At 53.7% G+C, this 18,481-nt stretch overlaps 1 protein-coding gene across 4 annotated transcripts in view; it reads right to left on the bottom strand.

Moving 5' to 3' along the window:
* Nucleotides 1-573: 573 nt before the first annotated feature.
* USP2 (ubiquitin specific peptidase 2) overlaps nucleotides 574-18,481 on the bottom strand; it is a 56,987-nt gene continuing 39,079 nt past the window's right edge. For all 4 annotated transcript variants that reach the window (XM_037882409.2, XM_037882408.2, XM_007066950.4 and 1 more), the window contains 10 exons: nucleotides 15,346-15,469; nucleotides 8,423-8,534; nucleotides 8,219-8,329; nucleotides 7,154-7,218; nucleotides 6,785-6,888; nucleotides 6,616-6,696; nucleotides 6,142-6,220; nucleotides 5,748-5,855; nucleotides 4,573-4,693; nucleotides 574-2,336 (listed from right to left, as the gene is read on the bottom strand). In XM_037882409.2, the coding sequence (XP_037738337.1) occupies nucleotides 2,249-2,336; nucleotides 4,573-4,693; nucleotides 5,748-5,855; nucleotides 6,142-6,220; nucleotides 6,616-6,696; nucleotides 6,785-6,888; nucleotides 7,154-7,218; nucleotides 8,219-8,329; nucleotides 8,423-8,534; nucleotides 15,346-15,469 (993 nt within the window). In that variant the 3' untranslated portion in view covers nucleotides 574-2,248. The remainder of the gene's footprint in view (nucleotides 2,337-4,572; nucleotides 4,694-5,747; nucleotides 5,856-6,141; nucleotides 6,221-6,615; nucleotides 6,697-6,784; nucleotides 6,889-7,153; nucleotides 7,219-8,218; nucleotides 8,330-8,422; nucleotides 8,535-15,345; nucleotides 15,470-18,481) is intronic.

The raw sequence follows: 18,481 nt of genomic DNA, 5'->3' as shown, positions 1-18,481 counted from the left end.
CAGTGGAGAAAGGGCTCATTGTGCAGGAGCTTTGGGGAGAGCTGAGCTGCAGGGGGAGAGCCCAGTACTTCGGGCTCCCAAGACTGGGGCGTGTTAATGGGTGGCGCGGGGGAGGGTTTACAGCAAAAGGCTTTGCTCTGGGCCTGGATCTCTGCTTCTCTAGCCAGCCTGGGTCCCTTTTGCAGTGGTGTCATAGTTCTCATTCTGTTTCATGCTGCACAAGCCAGGCTCCGGGGGGCTGCAGGAGAAACTTGCTGCCTGCCTCAGGCCCAGGTTAAATGGTGGTCCCAGCTTGCTTTAGGCCCCGCTGTCCTGCTCTGGGGGGCAATGGGAATCTCATAAGCCCTCTGGGCAGCCAAGAGCTGTGCCCTGGCACAGAGCACGGCTCTATCTAGCCCACGGCCACCAGTGAGTAGCCAGCGGCGGGAGGAACCCCCTAGCTGGCTGGGCTAACCTGGCCCGGGGGCGGGTTTCCGCAGCTCATGCCCTTGAGCTGCAGCATTAGGCTGGGAGGAGTGCGGCCTGTCCTGCAGCGTTAGCTTGGGACGCACACAGCAAGGCAAAGCCTGGGGGGGGTGTTCAAGCTAAAATTTATTCCTGTACAAGTCTCCCTTGTACTCACACTCTTCCGCTCACCTTGCTTACACAGTAAACAAGCAGTAACCAAACCAGCAACTCTGCTCTGCTCAGCCTCCCCCCAGCTGCTGTCTGGGCTGCTCCTGCAGCCACTCTTCCCCTGCAGCAGGTGCCCCCAGCCACGTTGAAAGGGGCCCTGGCTAAGCAGTTGGAAAATGTCCCTTTCAATCTAACAGTGTCGGTCCTCTTAGACCTGTTCTCGGGGCAAGGAGCGGTTGAGGGACGCAGGCAAAGCAGCCAGGCTGCCCCGGCCGTGCAGTGCCAAGAACAGGCAAGGGGCACAATTCAACAGGGCTGTGGGGGCATCTCTGAGCGTGCCAGGGGCTAGCTCAGCTGTAGGGTCTGGTGGGATGCTCTGAATGCGGCTGGGGGGGAAGGGAGGAAGAGAATAAATTAGAGAAAAGACTAAAAAGGCCATTGAGACTCCCTGGCCAGTCCAGGGGAAGCCCAGGGGGGCTGGCTTCACGCCTCTGTGGGAGGGAGAGGCTGCTGCTCACCATTCCCAACTGCTCAGAGACACCCCCCCGCCCAAAAAAAGCTGGCTCTCAGAAAGCTGGTGGCCCTCATGGCATAGGCTGGGCATGCCCCAGAGGATTATGGGAACATTACTTCAGCTCACATGCCCCTCCCTGCTCCCAAAACATTTTAAGGCACGGTTGTACAGCAGGCTGGTAAACCCACCCAAAGCGAGTCTCTCCCCCGTCCCCGATGCTCCGAGCAAGGAGGCCCCCTAGGAAACCAGCGTGGGCACTGTGGACTGAGAAAAGTCAATTAAAAATGAACTCAAGAGTATCCCCCCAAAGTGCTGAGAGGCAGAACAGTCACTCCAGGACCTGTCCTGGGCTCCCTGTGCACCGCCGGCCGTCATCCATGCAAACCCGGTCACAGCCTGGCCAGGGAGTTTCAAATCAATAATTCACTGCCACGACTGCTCTATGGGCAGAGCCACCAGCCAAGTTGCCTCGGGCTATTGGAGAAGGGTGGCGGGCTATTAGTCCGGTTCGGAGGAGCAGCCCCTGGCTGCAGCGAGCAGGGTGGGGCCGAGCTGGAGAGCAGGTGCGGTGTTTCCATAGTGCAATTCAAGATGGGGTTCCCAAGCAGCAGGCTCCAAATGGTGTGGTTGCACCAGGATGAGATGGAGGCCCTCTTGGGTCCCCAAACCCCACTCGTGTCTGCCCCGGGGTGGGAGGGGGTGGTTGCTTGGAGTTAATGGGACAGGCAGGCTTCTGCGCCCCTCGGCATTTATTACACACTAAAGAAAAGAGCAAAATAAGCTAAGAATCCAATCCCCGCCCCTAACAGCAGGAATCGTCCAAACTGTCCAGCTCCCTCTGTGCCGGCATCCTCTCCACTGTCTGTGCCGCCGGTTGGTCTGGGGCTCCACTTGTCTTCAGCCTCTGCCGCAATGGGCCCACGGGCAGGAGAAATCTATCTCCCACCCCCGGCCAGGGTGCTGGCCCCATTTTAGGGGTGGTTTCTCTTGCGTCTTGTGTTGTTTTTTAAAAAACGAACCAATTAATAGAAATCCCCGCCAGAGTCGTGGCCGTCCTGGGTCTTCCTGTCTCGGCGTGGCCATGCCATGCTCCCAGGGGGCCGAGCGGGGGGGCAGGAGCTACATGCGGGAAGACGGGCTGGCCAGCTCGTAGAAGAGCAGGTAGGCGTCGCTGCTGCGCACGTGGCTGGAGGACATCGGGGTGACGCTGTAGGGAGAGAGTGGCGGTCACGGCACAGGAAGGGAAGCTACCCCCATAGCAGCCCTCAGTCACCCCACAGCTACAGAGCTACCCCCACAACACCCAGAGCCTGTGCAGTCCCCAGTCACCCCACATCTACAGATCTCCCCCAACAAAACCCAGAGCCCGTGCAGCTCCCAGTCACCCCACATCTACAGAGCTACCTCCACAACCACCCTAGCCTGTGCAGTCCACAGTCACCCCACATCTACCTAGCTACCCCCACACTACCCAGAGCCCATACAGCCCCCAGTCACCCCACATCTACAGATCTCCCCTGACAACTCCCAGAGCCCGTGCAGTCCCCAGTCACCTCACATCTACAGATCTCCCCCAACACCCATTTCCCATGCAACCTCCAGTTACGCCACTGTGATGTTGCACTCCATATGATTTTATGAAAATATGCTAATGAGTGTGAATCTAATGTAACTGGAATACACTTCATGCAGAAGGTCTCTTGTAAGGTATCATTACAAAGCTTATAATCTACTGAGTGTGGTCATCCTATTTGTATGAATATATCATTCCTGTATCTGAAACTAGGAATATAAAACATAACTCTGAGGTCCTACTGTAGTTATGCAAAGTGTGGGCCATTAATGGTGGTTTAGAATCTTGATGGGTTCCATCAGCTAGGACAATTGACTGCAGATGGCTCTGTTTACTTGCAAGCCTTCCTGTGAGTCAGGCTGGGAAGAATGAAGGCTTGGGGTCTCACAGGACATGTGACCATGTCACCTGGTACTGGAATCTATCTTCAACCTGGTGCTTTTCCATTTAGAAGAAGGGGTGGGGACCCAAAGAGACAAAAGATTCCCGCCTTGTGCCAAAGGTATATAAGGGGGTGGAACAGAACAAAGGGGGCTGCAGTCATGAGAAATCCCCTAGTTACCACCTGAGCTGGAACAAGGACTGTACCGGGGAAAGGATTGGGCCCAGACTAGAGAGGAGTCTAGTCTGTAAAAGAAGCTTACTGGAACATCTCTGAGGGTGAGGTTTCATCTGTAATCAGTTTCTTAATGTATTCTTCTTAGACTTGCGTGTTTTGCTTTATTTTGCTTGGTGACTTACTTTATTGTCTGTTATTACTTGGAACCACTTAAATCCTACTTGTTATACTTAATAAAATCACTTTTGTTTATTAATTAACCCAGAGTAAGCCATGAATTCCTGGGGGAGCAAACAGCTGTGCATATCTCTCTATCAGTGTTATAGAGGGTGGACAATTTATGAGTTTACCCTGTATAAGCTTTATACAGAGTAAAACAGATTTTCTGGGGTTTGGATCCCACTGGGAACTGGGTATCTGGGTGCTAGAGACAGGAGCACTTCTTAAGCCGTTTTCAGTTAAGTCTGCAGCTTTTGGGGGACATGGTTCAGACCTGGGTCTGTGTTTGCAGCAGGCTGGCGTGCCTGGCTCAACAAGACAGGGTACTGAAGTCCCAAGCTGCCAGGGAAAAGGGGCTCAGGGGTAGTCTCAGCATATCAGGTGGCAGTCCCAAGGGAGTTTCTCTGACCCAACCTGTCACAGTGGCGTAGTCAAGGAGGATCTGTGCACAGCTGATTGCTTTGAAATGCTGGTAGTGATTTTAAGTGAGGTTTAAGTGTGTTCACTGGAGAACAGACAAAGTGATTACCGGTTAGTTATTTTCTGTTTGCTTATTTTGGGTAAGGGAAATAGGGACAGAAAAGTAAGCAAAATAAGTAAGAGTGAAGATCAGAAGAAGCTAGAACTGCACAAGTTGCAAATTGCCCAGAAAGGCAGAACACTGGGCGCTGGGAAAACGGGCTCACAGGTAGTCTCAGCACATCAGGTGGCAGTCCCAAGGGGGTCCCTGTGACCGAACCCATCACACCCACATCTACAGATCTCCCCCCACATCACCCAGAGCCTGTGCAGCTCCCATTCACCCCACAACTACAGATCTCCCCCAACACCCATTGCCCGCGCAGCCCCCAGTTACCCCACATCTACAGAGCTACCCCCACAACCCCCCTAGCCTGTGCAGCCCCCAGTTACCCCACATCTGCAGATCTTCCCCACAACACTCATTGCCCATGCAGCCCTCAGTCACCTCAATCCACAGAGCTGCCCCCCACATCAGCCCACAATACCCATCCACCTCCCCACATGCCCATACAGACCCCTGGCCACATGGGAAGTGGGACGGGTGCCTGGGATGCCAAGTACCAGGATTACCGGGAGTCGTTGAAAGTGTGCCACTCGCCAGACACTGGGCTCTTGCAGTAGGCTGTGTAGTGCCCTCCCATGGTGGTCCCGGAGTGATTTGAGATGGCATACAGGTTGTAAATGGCATGATCTGTAGGGGTGGGGCAGAGCAGAGCAAACCCAGCAATTAGCGAGGGTAGGGTCCAGCGTGCCCATCCGGACCCCTGCTGCTGGAATCCCCTGCCGGGCTGGTACTGTGCCCTTGGGATTCCACTAGCAAGGCACAAAGAGCAAGACCCCAAGGACTGGGCAGAAGAATGGGGGAGGGGGTGAGCCAGGACTCCTGGGTTCTATTCTCCGCTTGGGGAGGGAGAGTGGTCTTGAGTGAGCAAGTGATTGGGGGAGCCAGGACGCCTCAGTTCTGTTCTTAGCTCTGCCACTGGCTTAGTGCATGGCTTTGTGTGTGTGTCACGTCCTGTGCCTCAGTTTCCACACCTGAAATACAAGGCTAACAATACAGACATGTCCCTCGTCCACCACTGTCTGGTTCCCTCGAGGGTGTGGGGTAGAGGGGTGCAGCAAGGCAGAGCGTGCCGTGCAGCCTCTGCTGGGGCAGGACACAGTCCTGGGGAGACAGAACGTACCCACGCCCTGTCTGTGGGATGAGTGTACTGGCAACCAAGGACACGCAGCTAGTGGGGACAGCTCCCTTGGGGTGGCTGATCAGCCACCAAGCTCCCTGTGCTAGGGCCCGCTTCGAGGTGGCTGCAGCACGGGGAAGGTGTGCAGGCTGAAGTCTGTTGGGGATGACTGAGCTTGGGTGGCAATTGCTGGGCTGATGAGGCAATGGGATGGGTAAGTGGGAGGATCTAAGTGGGAGGGAGAGGAAACGGGAGAAGTTTAGAGGGGCAGCCTGGGTGGAGGAGAGGTGGCTGTGGGTAAGTCTGCTTTGCTGGCAGGCTGCAACCCACTCTCTTGACCTTGGTAAGTGAAGAATAAATCCGCACAGGGAGGAAGGGTCACGACTGGGTGTGTGTCTGATCAAGGGCCAGGCCGGGCAGTGTTGCACACTGGTTAGCGACAGGGGTGCTCCGTGACATGCCCCTGACGCCCAGTGGGATGCCGTGAGGGACGCTGCCCCAGCCCTGCCCCATCATCTCCCTGTGCCAGCGCACCCAGCCCCCGCCTTGCCCCAGGGCACTCACTGCAGCTCTGTGCGGCAAACTCCCGCAGGTCCAGGTCCTTCAGCTGGAAGCTGATGAAGGTGGTGAGCTTGCTGGTTCGTATCCTGGCCTCGGAGAAGCGCTTCAGATCTGGGGGGGCGGAGTCAAGGAAAGGGGGCAGGGCCAGGACAGATGGATGGGAGGGAAGGGTGGGAGGAGATGTGCACAGAGCCCTTTGCCCTCTTGCGGATGGGCCCCAGTCTTCCTCTGGTATGTCCCATTCAGCAGAAGCTGGATCTGCTAATGCCTGGGGGTAGGAGGTGACTCCCACCCATATCCCTTTGCCCCAAGACCCCCCACCCTCCCGCCCCATGGCATATGCTGCCTAGGTGCTGGGATCTCCACTGCAGGGAGCTCCGGGGAGACTGATGGATACGAAGCACCAGGATCTTTGGAAACCTCTGGACGCTGAACTTCTTTGTGCACCTTGTCCTGGTTTTGCAACGACAGCATGTCTGGGGGAGACAAACCAGGATTAGAGGGGGATCCTGATAGCATCACCGGGGTCTGAACCCAGGAGCCCTGGGCCGGGCCCGAGCGTGCTACCCGCAGGGGAACTTCAGCAAATAGGCCCACCGTCTAGCGGAAATGGGGCACAGCGGAAACAAATCCAAGCCTATCCCTGAGCCAAGATGGTGCCCACCTTGAGGGCAGGCGGCCTCGTTCCCATGGGGCTGGGATGCGGGACCAGCTGCTACAATAAAACTGTGATGTGGGCAAATGGCGCAGTGCCGAAGGGTGATGATCTCTGTACCGCACCTCCTGATCCCTAAACAGCAGTCTGCCTGTCCATCTGTCCCTGCCCGTCCATCCCTTCCTCCCACTGTTTCCCCACCCATCCCTCCCTCACTGGCTTCTCGTCTCCATCCAGCACGTCCTCCTTGGTGAAGAGCCGCAGGCAGTCCAACAGGGTCACCTCGCCGTAGCTCTTCTGTGGGGAGCAAAGAGTGAGGGTCAGAGCATGCCTGGGCAGGCAGGATGGGGGGACGCTGAGCAGCAGGTGGGGGTGGGGGCATTACCTTGGCGATGGGCAGGGACAGGTCCCAGAAGGGGTCGAAGGCCGTGGAGCAGTAACCACACTCGCTGCAGGTCAGGGAGCTCTTCAGCTGCCCGACGAAGAGATCTGGGGTGGGGTGGGAATGAGAGGCGGTGAGAAATGCCCAAGGCACTGCCCTCACCCGGCAGGGCTCTGACCATCACAGCAACCGTGTCTTCTACCGATCTATCCATTTGTGTACTGGATGTATGGGGTCTGAGCCAGCAGCCTGCCCTCCCCTCCATAGACACTGCAATTCCCCTGCCCGCCTCCACTTCACTCCCTGGGCCTTGCTATCCTTCCATCCACTCCCTGCCCCCATGTCCTCCCCTCCCCGTACCCAGGCACTCACCTCCGATCCGGCTATCCTCCCTCTCCTGGTACTTCTGCCACATCTGCCTCCCTTTTTCATCGTCACTGCAGGGGACAAAGAAGAGACAGAGTGTGTGAGATGCCTGCCAGGGCCAGCGGCCCACCAAGCCCTGAGCTGCTTTGCAGTCTGCAGGCGGAAGCATGGCAATTAGGAGGGAGATGCAGGGAGCATGCTCTGCCCCCTTTACGGTCACTGGTCCAGGACTGATGCTGGAAAAGCTTCTCTGGTCCTGAACTCCACTACCGTGCCAGTGGGTCTCAAACCCTTAAAAGCATGGCATGCTGAGGGCCTTCGGGCTTTGCATTTAGTCCACTTGAATTTTAGTCCGACACCCCTGGAGCACTTGATGGCTCGCGAGTTGAGTGACTGAAGAGACCAGAGCCGTACCCGCATACATCAAGCCTGGGGACTCCATACATTTGGGATCTGTGACGTGCTAATTCCAGGGCTAGCAATGCTAAACCCTACAGACATCACGGCAGGCAGGTGTGCAGAATGCCGGGCTGTTACAGGGCTGCCGGCTCCCCTGAGCTCGGAACGCGTGGGAAGAAGGGATCCCCTCACATTAGCAGGGCTTTCTTTTTTCTTTTCTTTTCTTTTCTTTTCTTTTCTTTTCTTTTCTGGAGGGGACAATTACCTGCCCAGTTTGGGATCTGCTGGTGATTTTCCTTCCCTGTGGCTCGTTTATTAGGCCCCAATCTCCTCTCCGCACCTGCAGCCCCCGTCTCCCCCCAGGCCCCATCACAGTTGGGTTCTGGTGTCCTGGGCGTTTGCTGCCAATTTGATCCAGCCACCACCAATCTGAACTTGCTCAGAATCACCCCAAAGAGAGAGCTGGCCAAGGCAGGCCCCTGGGGTTGGGTTTAGCTGGTGAAAAACACCTCTGGGACCCCTTCTCCAGTTCCAGGCTGGGCGTGAGCCAGCTGGCAGGGAGCGTGGCTCCCTGGCGATGATGGATGGATGCTGCTCTGCAGAGGCAGCGTGTGAGAGGCACTAGTCTGTGCCGCGGGCGTGGCTCTCTCTTCGCGCGCGCCGCCTACTTACGGCAGGTGGTCCAGGTTGTCCAGGTTGGATCTGGGCCGCACTAGCACCTGGTTCACCTCGCTGTGGAGCCCATCGAGGAGGAAGCGCAGGAATTCCTGAGCGTCCTGCTGGCTGGAGTGGACAAGGGAAGGGTAAGGAACCACTCCCTGGGCTCCACAAGCCCCCCACCCGCCCCGTCTAGCCTAGGCTGTGGCAGAGCCTTACTTGTAGCCGACAAAGCGGGGTGCGTATCTCTGGATCTGGGTCTTGAATTCCGAGGGGCTCACCACTTCGTTGGGGGACGAGGTCCAGAGCAGCTGGATCAGCTTTGCGAACTCTGCCAAGAGAGAGTGCAAATGAGGGTTACCAGGGCCTGCAGCTTGCTCCAGCCCAATCCCCCAGGTCCCTGGGGGCGTGTTCAGAACCGCAGCCCCGTCTACCGGCGGCTCTCCTCTGAGGGGGACTGTCCAGCTTCTTACTCCGCTGATCTGCTCCCAGCGCATATTCACGGCCAGATCTGCTGAGCAGAGGAGCAGCAGGAAACCTGGTCTGCTCTGCCTGGCCAGGGTCTCACGGAGGGAGCTGAAGCCTACACCTTGGGTATCAGCGGCAGAGCTGGCAAACCTGGAGGAGGAGTCGTCAGCCAGTCAGATTTAAAAAGGGGTCTTATGAATGAGTCAGCGAGAAACATTTTGTTGCCACATGTTAGATCTGGTGGTCATCAGCAGGGTGTTTGTAGCTGCTGGGAGTGGTGCAGTTATTCTATATCATGTCATGTTGAAACCTTAACCTGAAAAAATCATAAAATCACCAAAAAGGCCACAACTTGGAGAAACACGGTCTATTTTTTACCAAAATTTGGCAGAAAGCTTCTAAATTCAATTGCCTATGAACTATGTACTCAAAATAGTACTGTTGCGGAAAGTTGGGGAATATTTAGCCCCTGGTGATATATTTTATGCATTTTCCCATACTTGTCTGCCTTTGGTTAAAGCAAAAGTCTGTAGTCACACGACAGTATGAGCTTGTTTGTATCATGTAATACATCAAAATATCTGTCATTATTTGTAGGGTGGACTGATTGGAGAAGACTTTCTGTCTGCTATTTTATGACTATTGGCTACTGCACAATGATTTCTGCACCAGCAACTGATGTAAATACAGCGTACACCAGGATGAAATATTTTCAGGATATGTTCCACTCTGGGCCAAGACTGGACTTATGACGTGTATGATGAAGCAATGTATTGCAAAGCACAGTTGATCAAATGGAGGAATCGAACCGAATTTGACAATGACCCCTTTGAGATGGGAGGCGTGCATCGTACAGTGAATTTCCTGGGTGACATAGGCAGTGTGATACAGGAAAGTGGGTTTGAAGACCTCCTTGTGGAAGCAAGCATCGATGGTGCTTCAGTCATCAGCCATGCTGTAGGAGTGAGAGCACATAACCGTGGTGTTAGAATCCAGAAACCTATGAAGGAAGCAATGAATCATTTGAAATGGGTGGCACTGGGAGATTCCATGAACAATGATGTTCTCCCAGGAGATGAGAAGAGACGCATCTTGGAGAAAGCTTGACCTTGCACGGAAGCATTTGAAGATGTGGACAAGGCACACAGAGAAAAGAGTGTGGAAGCACAGAATGCTCTGGCAGACGTCATGAACAGAACCCAGTCACTCCACCAGCTCATGGACAGTTACATTACCCAAGGGAAAAACTGTTGAGATACATTTCTGCTCTGGGAAAACTATGTAATGGATGTTGCCCAACTCCTGAGGGATACACTGCAGCAAAGAGAGGAGATAACAAGTCCTTGTCGCTTGAGACACTGGCAGAGATGATTGCACTTGAATTGCAGTGTGGTCATATGAACTATGCTAGAGGGGGTTGTGTAAATGTAGCAGAAGCCAGATATATGTCCCATGCCAGCTGACAGTCAGGGTACAGAATACCAGACTGCTCCATGGCCATGTCATGCCATATACCACAGAAGCATGTGGCAATCACTCAACGAGGACTGTGAGAAGCATCTGCATCTTTGCACAAAAGATAAGGCGCTGACCAAGTATTACCTGACTGCACATTTTACGTTATTCGCAGTGATGTGTTTTCCCCGAGATATCTGAGAGACAAGGCAGGTGAGGTAATATCTTTTACTGGACTATGGTGAAAGAGACAAGCTTTCGAACACCAAGAAAACTCGGTCCAATCAAAGATATTACTTCACCCACCTTGTCTCTGCACATTGTAAGGCAGCTGTAACATCTACACAAGGCAGATGTGTGGAATGCGGCCTTCAGCAGCAGATCTCCACAAAGAAGTGACCACAAAGGGCATGGCTACAGATGAAACTGCTGTCCAAGATGTTATAAAACTTGTGACTGAAAGTATGACAAAACCTTTATGCACTGAACCTGGAACAAGCCCAGACCACAGGCAGCCACTTGTGAACACTGCAACATCTACTGTGACCCCACCTGAAACTGAAGAAAGTTTGCTTGACCACAGAGAACGGCACACAAGAAATGAAACAGTTTGTAACCAGGAGGCTGCAAAGGGGTGAGGGAGACGTCTTTGAGCCCATAAAAAGGCACAATCTCAAATCATTTGATAATCGCAACAAAACAACTGATCAAAAGAAGAAGCAGAGCTGGGAACGGACATGTGTTGTATGTTGTCATGAATGTTTGACTCTACTTCAGCTTTCGGTGGCACGGCAGAAAGAGCTGGCTGACGACAGCCGCTGAGCTGGAGAGAGAAGAGAAACCAAAGAGGTCTTTTCTCCCTTTTAAGGTTCCACAGTAGTTCATCGACCATTGATGGGCCTTCTCTGTTGGGCAGGACATCACACCTTCTGCACACCAGCATTTCACACGACCCGATGTCTTTCTCCTCATTCGTGATTTACAGTTACCAAGGATTACAATGCAAACACTTAAATATTACCTTATACCATTGGGTACAGATATTATAAGCGAGATTAATGCATGCAGCAATTTACAAACGTTTTATAAAATCTAAACACATTCTTACACTTCTAATGTCTGTTTTAACAATATTATCACACAGGTGAGTCAGATGGGTTCCAGCCAGGTATTTGTCAGTGTTCAGGTGAGACCGAGGGGCCTTGGCATAAGCTGTCACCTGGTCTCTCAGTGTCTATTCTGCATTGCCCACCCAGATCTCAGGGCTTGCGGCATTCACAAAGCACACCCATTCACACCTCTGTTGGACTTAGTGATGTCTGTTGTATGAATGCCAGAGCATCCCCACTGTCAGCAATCCCTCTTCTCCACTGGTCTCAGGACTACATGCCCCTGGCATGCCTGTTCTCAGCTCCCTTACCTCCCAGTGCTCTTTGCTTGTAATATGGACCAAGTATACTCTGTCTCCGCTCCCCTCTGTCTCAGCACTGTGGACCAGACCCACAAAGGGGTATAGATGTGGCAATCTCACCATTGCCCTGGCTTCCAGATGCCTAGAAAATCATTGGAACAACAATGGGATTCCCAATGCCTGAGTTAGGGTCTTGGAGGAAGGGGCAGAGACAGGTACCAAAGAATGGGATACATAAAAACAAGAATGACAGGCACAGAACTGCCGAAGCTAGCCACTGGAACATGCCAAGAAGAGGGGCGGTGCAAAGCCCTGACCCTTTTAGGCAGCTTGGGACCGAGATACATTTGTGATCTGCAGCCAGGAACCCCTCCTGGAGTAAGCTGACTTAGGTGCATGAACCATTTTGTGTCAGATTGATATGTACCTGCCGAAGATCACACAAAACAGATTTGAGCAGAGGGGGAAGGAGGCACAGGCCTTCTGTGTAGCTTTTAGTGCAATGATTAGGGTCCTCACAAGGGCTGTGGGGGACCCTGCTGCAAATCGCCCTTGTGCCTGTGCTAAGAAGAGATTTGGACAGGTGGCAAATGCAGCCCTGGTGGGTGTTCCCAGATCTTTGGAGTTCTGTGATTGGGGGTGGGGTGGGGTGGGGTGGGGATGCCTCTCTCTTGCCTGTGGAAGCTGTTCCACTTTAATTAAATGGTATTTGGGCCTCAGGCTGACCCAGTTCCCCCTGTAGGCTGATGGCTAGACAGTGCGCCTTGGGTGGGGGAGATGTGAGTTCAAACCTCCCTGGGTAGTGTTGCGGGTGCCTCCTTTCTTGCCTTTCAAAGCTGTTCCACTTGAATTAAATGGTATTTGGGCCTCTCCTTACCGCAGCACCCTCCGTAGGCTGATGGTCACACTGGGTGCCTGGGGTGCGTGAGATGTGGGTTCGAATCTCCCCTGGTGCGTGTCCCTGGACCTTTCTTTATTAGCGAGGGGGTTGCTCGCCTCCTTCTTGCCCATTGAAGCTGTTCCACTTTAGTTAAATGGGCTCTGGGCCGGCCTCAAAGCTACCCTCACTCTCTAGTCCAGTGGTTAGGATACTCGCCTGGGTTGTGGGAGATCCTGGTTCAAATCCCCCAGCTGCCTGTTCAGCAGGGATTTGCACAGGGATTTCCTGCCTCCTAGGCGACCGTCCTTTGGGCGGGCCATCCTTGTCCGAAGCCCCTCTCTTTCTCAAGAGGCCGTTGTCTTCTTGGGACGGAGAGGGGCTTCGGACAGGGATCGCTCGCCAGTGACTCTCCCCAGGAGGTGGCGGCCCCCAGTTCACACCCCTCAAAAGAGCAGGGGAGTGCCCTGGGGTCTGCCACAACCTGGGCGTGTATCCTGATCAGGGTGGACAAGAGTGAGAGGGGGGTTTTACTGTAGAGCAGCATTTCCTCTTTAATTAAAAGAGCAAGAGGCCCTGTGGCGGGCCTCTTGCTGAGCTAGGAGGGGCCTCCTCTCACCCACCAGAGGCCCTCCTGTCCCACCAAGCAGGGATTTGAACCAGGGTCACCCACAATCCAAGCGAGCACCCTAACCCCCGTACCATAGAGGGACTTGAGAGCTTAGCTCGCCCCGGTTAATATATAGTGAAAGTGGAAGGCTGGAGCAGTAAGAAATTGAGCTTCCCCCTCCTGTCTCAAGTGACACCCAGGGGGAGTTGAACCAGGAACACACACATGCCAGGTGAGCACCTTAACCCCCGTACCATAGAGGGCTTGGAGAGTTTTCTTTGCTCCGGTTAATATATAGTGAAAGTGGAAGGCTGGAGCGGTAAGAAATGGAGCCTTCCCTCCTGTCTCAAGCGACACCCAGGGGAGTTGAACCAGGAGCACACACACGCCAGGTGAGCACCTTAACCCCCATACCATAGAGGGCTTAGGGAGTGTTATTTGCCCCGGTTAATATATAGTGAAAGTGGAACACTCGCGGGGCAAGAGATTAAGATCCCAAGCCTTGATCTCAACAAACAGAAAGGGGGCTTAAACCAGCAGCTTACTGCTTCTGGGGCACGGAGCCCAACCACAGGACTACTCAGGGAGTCACAGGGAGCTGTTTTCCCAATTCTCATGTAATATGTACTGAAAGCGGCCCCCCTGCAACAGAAAAGCCTGAGGGAGAGCCCACATCCCACTACCTCCTCATCAGGCACTTCGGCCTTTCAACTGAGATTTATGTCATGTAAGGTTTTGCAGTGGCGGCAGCCTGTGTCGCATTGGTATCTTCACTGTAATGTGGTACAAAGAAGGAGCTCTGGAGATCGTGGGCTACAGGTTGTTTGCTAAGAAGAACAAAACAAGTGAGAAACTGCTCCCATCAGTGGCCTCCTTCAGGCAGCACCTGAAAAGTGCAAATTATCAGCTCACATGGAATCATGCAACAAGTTCGGTATCTTCAAGTGCCCCCTGTTACTCTCGGATGGGTGACAGACAGCACAGGTCGTCTTGTCCCTGCCATGGTGGTGGTGCTGCCTGCTCCAGAAGCCGCCCTGCCCTTTGCGCAGCAGGGCGGTGAGAGTGCCCGTGTGACGAGGAGATGTGACTGCCGCAGGGAAGATTTGCTGTGCTCCCATGCATGCAGCTGTGACAGGGACGAGTGCAGCAGCAGAGTATGGAACTCAGCAGAGACCCTCGGGGCGAGCAGAAATGTTTCAACTGTCTGCATATCACTGAGACTATGTTTGTGAGTAAATATAGCTCGAAGGGGTGCTGCATTAGACCTTCAATAGCCCATTGTTAGATGTAGAGGTTACACTGAGAGCACATGGCTATACTTTGTTATTCACAGGATATATTCATACAAGACATTCCACAGCCCTTCTGCAAAGTGTCCTTACTGTTTCTAAGGCGTTCATATGGATTGTCATTGTATTCAGTGATAGTAAGAAGATAACAATAGTTGCATCTGTGTGCTTTAGACATATGTCTCCGGTTGAGCAGACAACATCAAAATACATGTTTTATATTTAGGGGGTCGAGGTGTTGTTATCTGTGTAGCTTATAAAAATAGCAGACAGAAAAACATTTCCCCAATCAGTACATTCTATAAATAATGACAAATATTTTGATGTATTACACGGTACAAACAAACTCATGCTGTCCTGTGACTACAGACTTTTGCTTTAACCGCAGGCAAACAAGTACAGGGAAATGCATACAATATATCACCTGGGGCTAAATATGTCCCAGACTTTCCAAAACAGTGCTATTTTGAGCGCATAGAAGTTTTCTGACAATTTTGGGCAAAATTAGACTGTTTCTTCGCGTTATGGCTGTTTTGGTGATTTTTCCATATTGGATGCCTTGGAACCTTTAAACATCACGTGATACAGAAAAACGACACCACTTTCAGCATCTGCAAGCATCCTGCTGATGACCACCAGCTATGTGACTCACATGTGGTAGGAACAATTTTCTTCTCGTTGATGGGTTTACCCCTTAGTGCCCCAAATGGGTCCGGGCAGGTAGACTAGTGATGGTGTGGCAAAGGGGTCACCGAGGGCAAGGGCTGGCAGGGGATGTGAGAAGAAAAAAGCCAGCATGACTCTCGCATCCCAGGGAGAGTTTTGCAGGAAAATCTTCTTGTGCCCATGTGACACAGAGCCAGAGGCCCAAGAGGCCGGGAGCCCCGTTCAGACAGGGTCACTCGCCGGAGGGGAGCTGCACTAAAAGGCCAAGCTGTAGGCACCGGCTCAGCCCCCAATCTGCCAAAGGGACGGGCCAGGTGGAGCACTGGTATCTCCCAGCCCTGGCTGCGGGCAGCTGGCTCCCCTTACCTGCCATCAGCGCGGTGCGCATGCGGCTGTTGCTGTTGAGGTCCCGCACGTACTGGTTCTGCAAGCAGTAGTCCCGGAGCTCCTTCGTGTTGCTCAGACACTGCAGGATCGAGTTCATGAAACACTGCAGGGGAGGCAGAAGAGAAACTATGGCAACAGGAGACAGGACAATCCCAGCTGTGGGGGAGATCCCTGGAAAAGCGGCACCGGTACCAGGGGGCTGGGAAAGCCCACCTCAACCTGGTGTTTCAGGCCACATCACTGGAGGGCACTGGAGAGATGGATCATCTCATCTGATCTATGTCTCTAGAGCGGGGGCTCTTAGCCTTCTTCAGATGGGGGAGACTGCTCATTAGAACAGAAATGTCTGGGGATCCCCCCTCAAAGAGGGGGGGTTGTAACTTCGCTGGACCTGTCTGCAGCCCCCAGGCTGAGAACCCAGGCAGTCTGTGCCATGCAAACCGGGGAGATGTGAGGGAGTTTGTTGGAGGGAGAAAGAATAAAATCAGCATGGTCTGGAAAGGCCACGTGGCTAATACCGACACTAATTCTGGCTCCTCCCGCTCACCTGCATCCAGACAAAGAACACAACCAAGGATGCTTCTGCTTAGGTCCTGGTGTGGATTTGCAGAGACTGTGGCCTGCATTTCCCAGTCATAGAAAGCCAGGGGGGGACCATCCTGTGTGAAAGGTGTCCCTTGGTAAAATCTCTCTGGAAGCAGGTGGGAGAGCTACTGGAGGAGGTGGCTAGGCTGAGGCGCATCCATGAAACAGGAAGAATTGATTGAAAACATGCACAGGGAGACCCGCAAGGCAGAGGAAGCAATCCAGCTGCAGAGGACGGCACTAGCGCCACTGGGGGAGGAGGAAATGGCTCTTGAAGAGAGGGGAGGCTGGCTGCTGGCTAGTTCTGGCAGTGCTCCACCCCTGCTCCCAACCCACTGTCCATAGAGAGCAAAAACCAGTACGCTGCCCTGGTAACGAGGGTTGAGGAATCTCCCCCAAAGGTGGAGGAGGAGAAGCCATGACTCTGAGCAGATCGGCAGTGAGCACAGGGGTTCTGGCAGCGAGGGTGAAGGAGTTGGGGGTGCAGGCGGTGTTCTCGTCAATCCTTCCAGTCAAGGGTAGGGGCCCGGGCAGAGACAGGCATGTCCTGGAGGTGAACGCACAGCTGCACAGTCATTGTGCTGCCAGGAAGGCTTCCACTTCCTCAGCGGTGGGATGCTGGTAGCCGGGCAGCCACCCGGCTCCGGTTTAGAAGGGGTTAAAAGCCAGCCCTTAGGGAGGGCTGAGACTCAATCAGAGAAGGCTGCGAGGCAGCCAATCAGGGCCAGGCTGGGCCCTATAAAAGAGCTGCAAGGCAAGCGGGCAGTCAGTCTCTCTCTAGCTTTAGAGAGAGGTGGACCTGGCTGGCTGAAAGAGCACCTTGGACAGAGCAGTGCTGGGTTGTGCAGGCCTGGTGCCCTCCCAGGCTAAGGCTGGACAGGAAGGTATTGGGACTGCAGGGAAAGGCAGCAGATCCAACCCCCTTGCCAATGATGAGTGGCCATCACAGACTGCACTTTGCCCCTGGTGAGAGGGGGCTAGATGAGGACTGGCAGTGGACACTGAGACAAGGTGGGTATAGGGGATTGGGGTTCCCCTGGGAAGGGATACCCAGAGAGTGGGGGCACTGCTGTGGGCAGCACCCCAAGGGACAGGGGCCTAAGGCAGGAGGGACACTGGCCAGCAGGAGGTGCTCCAGGGTTGAAAGAGCTAATTCCCAAGGTAACCAGCAGCAGGCACTGTACTGGTGAGTGCTTGATCTGTTACAATGCTGTTCTGAGAAGGACTGCTGAGTCGAGATGGGGCCCAGTATCTTTGGATACAGACTGGCTAACCTAGTGAGGTGGGCTTTAAACTAGGCTCGGGGGGCAGGAGACAAAAGCCCACAGGCAAGTCCAAAACCTAGAGACCAGGTGAGGGGTCAGAATTTGGGCAGAACATGGGCAATCACAGCAGGGACAAAGGACAAGAGGGGAAACAGAATGAACCTCTTAGCGGTCTCTATGATAAAGAAAGATTTATGGTGATTAAACAGGAAGAACTAGAAATAATAATGAATTATCACAATTATGACCAAATAGGCATGAACTAGGGTGGGAAAATTCATGAGTGGAATATTGGTAGAGAAGGGTACAGCTTAAGGAAGGACAGGCAAGGAAAAAAGGGAGGTGGTGTTGCCTTGTATATCAAAGATATCTAGATTTCTCTGAGGTTGAGATAGAAGTGGGAGGCAGACCTGTCTCTGGGTAAGGACAAAAAGGGTAAAAACCAAGGCGATGTCATGGCAGGGGTCTATTCTAGACCACCTAACCAGGAAGAATAGGTGCATGAGGCCTTGTTAAAAGAAACTAACAATCATCCAAAGCACAGGAGTTGGTGGTGATGGGGGACTTCAACTACCCAGATGCCTGCTGGGGAAAATGAAACAGCAGGGCACAGATTATGCAACAAGTTCTTGGAATGCATTGGTGTTAATGTTTTATTGCAGAAAGCTGGCTCCTCCCTATTAGACAAAATCAAAAGTGGAAGGCAGCTTGGATGAAAGTGATCATGAAATGATAAGAGTTCATGATTCTAAGGCAGGGGTGGGCAAACTTTTTGGCCCAAGGGCCACATCTGGGTGGGGAAATTGCTTGCAGGGCCCTGAATGTAGGGCTGGGGTTGGGGTGTGGGAGGGTGTACAGGAAGGGGCTCAGGGCAAGCAATTGGGGCAGAGGAGGGGTGCAGGGTGTACAAGGGGACTCAGGGAAGGGGGTGGGGTGCACAGTGCAGGAGGGGGCTCAAGGCAGTGGTGCAGGGAGGGGTGTGGGATGGGGCTCAGGGCAGGGGGTTGGGGTGCAGGAGGGCTTTGGGTTCTGGCTCGGCGCTGCTTACCTGGAGCAGCTCTGGGAACACAGCAAGGCTAAGGCAGGGTCCCTGCCTGCCCTGGTCCCGACCCCATGCTGCTCCGGGAAGCAGCTGGCACCATGTCCCTGTGGCCCCTGGGGAAGGGTGGGGGGGGCAGGGCAGAGGGCTGAGCATGCTGCCCTTGCCTGTGGGTACCTCCCCCGAAGCTCCCATTGGCTGCAGTTTCTCGTTCCTGGCCAATGGG

This window comes from Chelonia mydas, chromosome 22 (genome assembly GCF_015237465.2).
Source record: "Chelonia mydas isolate rCheMyd1 chromosome 22, rCheMyd1.pri.v2, whole genome shotgun sequence".
In the NCBI taxonomy this organism is placed as follows: Eukaryota; Metazoa; Chordata; order Testudines; family Cheloniidae; genus Chelonia; species Chelonia mydas.
Note: the sequence above shows the minus strand (reverse complement) of the source record. Positions and strands in the feature narration are given on the sequence as shown.